The 9,509-nt window shown below is 38.3% G+C and overlaps 1 protein-coding gene across 1 annotated transcript; it reads right to left on the bottom strand.

The window, feature by feature from the left end:
- Positions 1 to 1,449: 1,449 nt before the first annotated feature.
- LOC107794457 (tetraspanin-8) lies at positions 1,450 to 4,461 on the bottom strand. The gene is made up of 2 exons (XM_016616942.2): positions 3,863 to 4,461; positions 1,450 to 2,009 (listed from the first exon to the last, which is right to left on the bottom strand). Exons 1-2 carry the CDS (start codon positions 4,358 to 4,360, stop codon positions 1,707 to 1,709), a joined length of 801 nt encoding a protein of 266 aa, XP_016472428.1. The 5' UTR covers positions 4,361 to 4,461; the 3' UTR covers positions 1,450 to 1,706.
- Between the last annotated feature and the right edge of the window lie 5,048 nt (positions 4,462 to 9,509).

Raw genomic sequence — 9,509 nt, forward strand, 5'->3', positions numbered from 1 at the left:
AAAATGACCTAAGGAACAATAGTCATCGCATCTCCATGACCGTTCCTCATTTATTGGCGTTTTACAGCCATAAAACTGAAATTCCGCCTGATTCATAGATTTTCATGTGCTATAACCCACACCATTTGTATGGGTCCGGGCGACCGGACCCGAGTCGCCTTTAATTTTATCGGCCCATTAAAAACGACCTAAGGTCATCACCTCGCCGTGATCATTCCTCATTTTTTGGCGTTTTAGGACCAAAAATTGGAATTCCGTCTGATTTCTCAATTTTCGTGTGCTTATTGCCCACGCCACCCGCATGGGTCTAGGAGACCGGACCCAAATCGCCTAAAATTTTACCAACCCATCAAAAATGACCTAAGGATTAATAGTCATCACCTCGCCATGACCGTTCCTCATTTTCTAGCGTTTTAGGGCCATAAAAACTGAAATTCCACCCGATTCCCAAATTTTCGTATGTTATAACCCTCGCCATCTGCATGGGTTCAAGCGACCGGACCCGGATCGCTTAAAATTTTACCGTTCTATCAAAACGGCCTAAGGAACAACATGATTGTACCTCATTTTTTGGTGTTTTGGTCGATAAAACTGGAATTTCGCCTGATTCTCGATTTTCGTTTGTTATATAGCACACGTCATCCCGGATCGCTTAAAATTTTGCTGGCCCATCAAAAGCGACTTAAGGAACAACAATCATCGCCTCGCCATGATCGTTCCTCGTTTTTTGGCATTTTGGGTCATAAAATTAGAATTCTACCCGATTCCCAAATTTTCATGTGATATAGAGTCATCTGCATGAATTCGGACGACCGGCTCTGAGTCGCCTAAAATTTTGCGGGACCATTAAAAACGAACTAATAAACAATAGTTATCGCTTCGCCATGATCGTTCCTCGTTTTTGGGCATTTTAGGAACATAAGGAGAAATTCAGGACGATTCCCAGATTTTCGTGTGCTATCACGAATTCGGGCGACCGGCTCTGAATCGCCTAAAATTTTGCCGGACCATCAGAAACGACCTAATGAACAATAGTCATCGCTTTGTCATGACCGTTCTTCGTTATTTGGCATTTTAGAGCCATAAAACATGAATTCAGCACGATTCTCATATTTTCGTGTGCTATATAGTCCACGGGACCAACAATGGTAATACCTATGTATTAGTCATGTTATTACATTTACTTTAGATAGTATGTTTTCTATTGATCTTTTAGTCACGTCGGAGATTTAAATACTAAGTAGAATATAATATAAATATGTAGAATAAGACATGTCTCCATCTGTCCCCAACACATCAAATGGCCATATGTCCCTTTATTATCTTTACTTTCTGCTCAAAAAATTAAAAAAGATGAATTATCTTCTAATTGTCGCTCAACCATCCATTCACAAGTTCAAATCAAGAAATGCTAAAATCTCCACCATACAAATATCCAAGAGCAAGACAAATCAAGAATTCACATACTCATAATCAAGAAGAGATCAAACTCTACATCCAAAACCAACAGTCAGCATATCACTTCTAAACATAAGAATTCTATGGAATAATAGGAATTCACATATATCCAAATCCAGAGTAATTGCCTAGCAAAAGAAATACTCTGCACAAGAAAGATCATAGATTCATACTAAACGACCTATAGTTCTATATAATACACGACAGAAATCAATAGAACTTAGCGAAAGTGCATTCCTCAGGACGGATCAAGGGTAACGCTTCCAAGCGTTGTCCTCTCTGTTGTTCCTGAAAGCACAACATCCGATAGAGTAGACGACGATGAGGAAGACGAGGAAAATGATGTTGAGTACAGCCACCCTTTTCCAGTCACTCTTGAGGTTGTCTAGTAGCCCGGCTTTGCAGGATTGGCAGCCATAGCACAAGATTTTCGGATCGTTGCTCCATGTAGTACAGTCAGGATTATTAAGGGATGAGCTTGGTGTCCTAGTCCAGTTTGTTGGGCTCACGTACTCGAAGTTGCAGTCATTTGATGGCTTGCAGCAACCAGACTACAAGAAATTTAATCAGTGTCAGAGACATATAATAAGACTACAACAACGATTACTAATATGTGCAAGTTGGACACCAGACTCAATCACAATGTCAAAGGAAGCAACTAACATGTGCAAGTTGAACACTAGATACAATTACAGAATTATTTTGATAGAATAAGAGCAACTACTACTAGTAGACACTAGCAAAAGAAATTACTGCTATAAGAGCCCATCCACAAGAAAAGGCAAAAGGATTGACGATAATATTACAACCAACAGCCTATCCGTGGCGGAGACAGAAACTCTAACAAACAGATTCAAAACGACACAGATGCCACACCTCAGATTTGAACATGTACTTCTCTAATGTCAGGAGTATTCAAAAACTTATATACATGTACAACAAAAGTACTCTTTTTTTCTCTATTTGCATAGTCAAACATTCAACATGTTGTCGCACTCGTATCGGATCCTCCAAAAATACACTAATTTTGGACGATCTGACACGCACCCACACGCATTTTTGAAGAGTTCGAGCAACATAACATCAACGATATTCAAAGATTTATATACATGTACGGCAAAAGTACTCCTTTTTTATCTATTTGCATAGTAGAACTTTCCAAAATGTGGCAGCCTAAATAAGATGAATGCTTTAAGATGTTTGCTTTTAAACAAAAAGCCCCAAAACTTTTAGACAAAATATCTTCAAGGTTTATTTTGAGGAAACAAAAAGGAATAACTCTTTATCTCAACAACCACATCTAGAAATGAATATTTAAAGGTATGTATACCTTTTTATACATAATACATAAAGCCCCAACTTTTTTGACACTACCAACAGAGTCAAAATAAAGCACTGTCTAGAAATAAAAGGCTTATCAACATTTTCACCAAACCAACTTAGATGATTTTAAAGGTGTAACCCTTTAGACAAAAAGTGCAATTATAGCCATTACCAACAGAGTCAAAGTCCTAACACCTTTTAACTTTACATAAAGTTAAACAAAAAAATTCATAACTAACTAGAGATATAAAGTTACCAAATAATTATATGTTTTCCTATAGATCATTAATCAACACAGCAAGAAGTATGAACAAAAGTAGCAGTTTGCATGACCTAACACAAACCCTCAATTTCTTAAGCAAAACCCAAACTCAGTCAAGTATAGGTCAACTACCAAAAAGTAAGTCCTTCAATAGCCAATCAAAAAAACAAACAATTGTGAACCTTTGGAAAAACCTTGAACAAATCCTTTTGTACCGTGGCGAAAGAAGGATTTTCACTAAGGTGGTTCAACATCTACTATATATACACATAAAAAAAAAAAAAATTTAAAATTATATATACAGTGCAATTTTCTAGCGAAGGGGTCCGAATAGACGAAAACCCCAAATGCACAAATAAAACCAGATTTCTGACAAGCAAAACAAAAAATCAACGTTGCTAGAACTATCTAAAAATGTTGTCACACTCGTGTTGAATCCTCAAAAAAATGCACTAATTTTGGACGATCTAACAAGCACCCGAAAGCATTTGTGGAGAGTTCGGACGACATAGCCTCTTCCATCCAGATATATAGTGCGATTTTCGAACGGACTGACAAAAAAACCCCTCCTCACAAACAATACCAGATATCAGACAAGCAAAACCAAAAAAGACATATGTTGCTCGAACTATCTAAAAATGTCACCGCACCCCAGATCCTCCAAAAATACTCTTCCATCCGGATCTAGAACAAAAACCATACAATAAAAATCAAGTATATACACACACACATAAAAACTGACAATTTCGACTAAAACAATCAAGTGTAAACACTAAGAACCAGATTAAATTAAAAATTAAAAACTTAAAGTAAATATACCTGAAGAGCAGAAAGATGTTTCTTGAAAAAATCATCAGCTTTAGTATTCGATCCCTCAATCAAACTTTGACAAATCTTACTATCTTGCAAACAACTATGAATCCTACTCCAATGATTATCAACTCTTTTCTGCAACCAATTAGAATAATCCCCAAATCTATACTCCTTATACCCTTTACCCGAAACCACTTCACCAGCACCTTTATTAGTAACAACAAACGCAAATATCGTAAAGCAGAAAAGCAACAAAATCAACAAAAACATAACGAGTAGATAAACCCAAAGTAACCACGAAACCCTACAACAAGAACCGATTATACCGGCTAATGAAACTAAGAGTATAAAAACTCCGAGTGCTATTATGGGTTTTTCGAGAAATCTTTCGCACTCTGTGTTTGCTTGACGTGAGAGCCATATTCCTCCTGCTATAATTGGGATTGATATTAGAAATGTTACTATGTTTAGAATTCCGACTAAATTGTTGCTACAACGCACCATTTTTTAACAAAATTAAAGACAAGACCCAGATGAGAAAAGCAGAAAAAATCAATGGAAGTAGGAAATGGGTGTGAATGTGGTAAAGTTATGGAGCGGTTGAAGGAGTATATATATATATAGATATAGATACAAAAACTGAACGCGTTGGATTATAGAGAGGAAGGGAGTTGGAAGTTTTACGAAGACGTGTGGAGCGTGGAGTAAACGTCTTAGTAATGTGGGAGTGGGATAAAATTTGGGAATTAGTATTTGTAAAGATGTAACGATCAATACTAATTTTGGTTTTGGCAGTGATTGGTTTTTGGATTACAACAACAAAAATAAAAAATTACGCTGGAGGAACTTTTTTAGAACTATTGTTTATATTTATGTTTATTCTTAAAAAACGGATAACAATTAAATTTATCTGTGATTTTAAGGATACGTGAATTAATTCAATACAAATAATAAATTGTGTTAGATTAAACAGATAAAGGACGTAATAAATTGTCAAACCAATTAATGGGAGTGATCCCGGACTCAATAACAACTTTAATGAAATGCGTGCCTTCGATCTCGGGCTCACGATAATGAAGAACTGATGAACAAAAGTAAGAACTTTGAATAACAGAAAAAATAAGAGTATATTGCATTGACACGCGTGTTACAATGATTCCTAATGAATAGTTAGACTCCACTTTATATACTAGGGGAGTTTTACCTTAAGTATAATTTCAAAAGAGGTAAAAATCTTATGTTTTACTAATCACTGATTTTCTGTTGAAACGTGCCGAGATTCACGCTGTAATATCTGGTTGGGCATGAATATCATGACCCTTTGTTTGTCGTGCTCGATTATCTGGTAATGCTCTCCGAAGTTTTGGGGTTCGAATCGGACCTAGGGGACGTGGCCCCTATTCTTCCGAGGGCAGGTGTATTGCCCGTACCCCGACTCGAGGGGCTCCTTGCCCCGAATCTGGTTCCTTACAGTCACATCTTTGCTCTGTTTACTTCATCGGGAACCTAGGCGTCCAAAAGGCTCGGTTTCACCCATATACAGATAGTCCCCTTGTTTCTCGGAGAGTAAGTTTACGGAAACGACAAATGCACCTCGATTCCTTCTTCAATACGTCGTGACAAAAACGACAAAGAATTTGAAACTTCCTGTTAGTCGTGTCATTATGACTTCAAAGACGCGTCAACCATCAGCAGGTCGTCCCTGAATGCAAACGGCGCGAAACCTCTATAAATACTTTCCTCCTTCGTTTATTTTTCACCTTTTGGCCAAGCTTCTACCTTCACGTTTTCAAGATATCACTACCCTTCTTCACACTCTAATATTTTCACCTCCATTCTTCAAAACTTCTCAGTAAGTTGCAAGTTTTTACTTATTTTCTACCCAAATCAGCGCATTTAACCTTTCATCTTTCTACCTCTCTTCATAGTTTTCAAGCTTTTTCCAGATAACACTGGCTAAAACTTTCAAATCCGTTCCCAAAAAAGTCGCTTCTTCTTCTTCACAACCGACTTTTGAAATCGATGAGACTACTCCCGCTGCTGATACGGGTTCCGATGAACCGGCTGTCGGGCCTCCCTTGAAAATGTTCATTCCCGGGGGTTGTTCGATTGCCGGTGACTTTAAGGTTGAGAAGCACTCGTCGGTGTAGAGCCAGTGTGAGGGAGTATCAAGATATATATGCTTCATTACCGAAGACGTCATTCCCGCGGTCCAAGAGGACTGCAATTTGGCGAGTAAGGACGTAGTAGTCCCCGGGCGTGCGGACGCCATAACTACCCACGTGGAGGGTTATCTAAGTGTTTACACTTATCCCTTTACGTTGGGGCTGGTGGACCTAGTTATCTTGGATTTCTACAAGAGGTACGAAGTATGCCTTGGTCAAATCCACCCGTCACTGTGGAGGATCGTGATCCTCCTTTGTTATTTCATGAACAAGACCGAGTCCCGTCAGTTCATCATCGATCATCGTCACCGCCTATACAATCCCCGAATCTTTTGAGAGGGACTAATAAAGCTCACACGTTAGGCCAGCAAAGCCTCATTCTCGAGCATCGATGAGGACCGGGACCGCGGCTGGCACGAATGTTTTGTTCGAATGAAAATCGAAGACTTGGTTCCCCCGAACTCATGTCGTTTCCCGAGAAGTGGAACGCATCTCGTAAGTATAGTTTCCACTTGAATGCCATTTTACCTTCATCTCCTCTTTTCTTACTGGTATTTGTGGTGGTGCAGCTGTCACTCGAGTCCCAAACGCGATCTCTCGGCTCAAGGAGTGGATCGAGGGCATTTGTTCACATATGCCTTATTCCGAGCGCTCATGGCGCAAACCCTCGAAGGGCCGTTGGGAGGCCCGTTCTCACGGTAAGGCCCTTCTTCGAATAGGTAACATCTGGCTCTTTTATTCGCATCATACTTACCCTATTTTCTTCACTTTTCCTTTTGCAGGTTTGCCTAAGACCATTGAGATTAGGCCTTTAGTAGGGGAGGAGGATACGTCCGTTGACCCCTCCACTTTAGGGCAGCTCGGGGCTGCAGTAAGAAAAAGGAAGAAAAGGAAGGCTCCGGGCTCCCTGAGCTCAGAGAGGACGAAGCCAAATAAAAAGGTTGGCCCGTAAGCCAAAGGAAAGTTCTAGCTCTCGAGCGCCCGACTCGGATTTGCTTTATCGGCTCAGGGATGGGATCAGAGAAGATGATTTTTTCATGGCCCACAGGCCAACATTCCTCGAAGAGCGAGCAGCCTTTGAAGAGGAGATCCATGAGGCTGATCCCCCTCAGGCCTAGGGGGTTTGATGAGGAGACTGGGGCCAAGACTTCCCGGAATGCCGACCACGCCCCGAAATGAGGCACCCGGTGTAATAGAGATTTCAGGATCGCATTCCTATAGCGAGTCCATGCTCGAGGAGGCCCGAGCAGGAAAGGAGAGGTCTAACGAAGGGCGACCTGGAGGTGCCGAGAAAGGGGTCGTCTTCAAAAGTCGGCGGGCTAAATTTGAGCCCGAAGTTAGTCAACCAATTCCCTACCCCGAGCGTAGATCCCGACCACAAGAGGTCGATAGTCATCACCATCCTGGAGGATGCCCGGGTTCTTTCCGCTCTCGTGGGAGTAGCGAGCCACCTTCGATGTCTGGTGACCGAAGAAAACCAGGCTAAAATGAACGAGGCGGACGTGCCATGCATGTTCAACGAGGCGCAGCAGGCACTGAATCGGGTAAGATATCATTACGATCTTTCGACCTTTGACTTAATTCTTAATATTTCTCATTTCTTATTTATTTTACCCTTTAGCAGGCCTCGGTGCTCCATCACGAAAGATTTCTTCGGTACCGGGTCGAGGTTAACCAGCTCGAGGCCGAGATCAAGGAGCTTGCTGAGAAAAGAGACACGTATAAGCTTCTCAGCGAGCAACACGAAGGGGTCGTAAAGAATCTCCAAGCCGAGATGGATGCGGCTCAGAAGGAGCATGCTGACTTGGTCGAAAAGGTAAAGGTTTTCGAAGTTAGCAATGAGGATTTAGCCGTGGCGACTAACGACCAAACCTCGCAGGTTCAACAGAAGATTGACCGGATCGACCAACTCCGAGCTTAAATGAACGAGGTCCAATCCATGGCTAATGTGTAAAATATAATAGGTTATGTATAAAATTTTCGACGTGAAACATAAATTTATGTGTAAAAATTATAAAAATTATAATAAATAGTAGATATGAATCCATAACTTTAAAAATATAATAGGTTCAATTCTAAAAATTTTAAATATTGAACTTATAGAATTAAAATCCTAGATCCGCCGTGACTATATATGATCCTATTTGTGCAAATCGCCCCAAAGGAAAAGGCAAAAGGGAATTAGATACTGTAGCCTTTATAATTTTTGGACTATAACAATTTGTATAAACTTTAGAAGCACCAATATTTGTAGTTCATAGACAAGTGTTACCCTTTTTTCTAATATTTAATCGTATCAACTTTATTGGTAAAAATTCTACTCTGACACGTGAATGAATCGCATGATGACACGATATCCCCATTCTATTTACTTGTACGTTCGAATTCACTCTTTGCTTAAAACTATTGTACTATTACTAGGCAATCTTTCTCTCTGTTTTGCTAGCATTGTGGCTCACAACGACAATCAATAAGATCTTTCTTATTTTTTAATTGCTTAATTTTATTTATTTATTCACAACATTAATAATTTGATTCTTCAATTCATTCGATTGAACTTCGATTCGAACCGATTGCTAGTGACCTCGTTAAAAATAAATTTTATTATTTATCCTAAAATATTTTTGGATTAAACATCAACCATTCTAAATGGTCCTACAAAATTAGTAGGCGTTTGGAGACAATAATTGTAAGTTTTGAAAAAGAGTACTATTTGGAGTTAAGTTGAAAAATGATATTTGGAATTTGAAATTATATTTGGACATACATTTTACTTGAAAAAAATATTGCAATTTTGTGATTGGGAAAACAAAAATTTCTGAAATTTTTGAAAAAGTGGTTTTCAATTTTCGAAAATATTTTCAAAAACTTAGCAAAATTTCATAGACAAAACACGTTTTTTGAAAAAAAAATATTTATTTGTGGACAAACTAAAGCAAGTTTCTATTTCTATTAAAGTTGATCTGATTTGGTATAGTCCGTGTAACGTGTAAAATGTGACATTTTCGTGTTTATTTGGTATAGGATATGAATAATGAATCTGATGAACTTGCTTGGAATGTTCTTAAAAATCAGCCTTTTATTTATGGATATCTTTCTTTTCTCATTTGATTTTTACTCCTTCTCCTATCTTTGATTTGATTAAGGAAAAAAATAATATTGATTTGTTTTCTTATTTTTATTTTTATTTTTTTGAAATTTAGGTAAATTCGAGTTATATTCCTATTTAATTATTAAACTTTTAAAAAATATAAAACTATTAATATTTATTATTATCATGTGTTATTGTTCTCGCGTCATGCCTAATTTTTTCTGAAATTATGAAAGATTAGTAATTACTCCGACTGCCTCTATTTATGTGTCATAGGTCGGATTTCGAGAGTCAAATTTTTTTAATTTTTTATCATAAACTCGGATATAAAATCTTTAAACTTCTTAAAATAAAATTTACATATGTGAAAACTACTTAAAAAATATTATAAGCCACA

This window comes from Nicotiana tabacum, chromosome 18, assembly GCF_000715075.1.
Source record: "Nicotiana tabacum cultivar K326 chromosome 18, ASM71507v2, whole genome shotgun sequence".
NCBI classification, from domain to species: Eukaryota; Viridiplantae; Streptophyta; class Magnoliopsida; order Solanales; family Solanaceae; genus Nicotiana; species Nicotiana tabacum.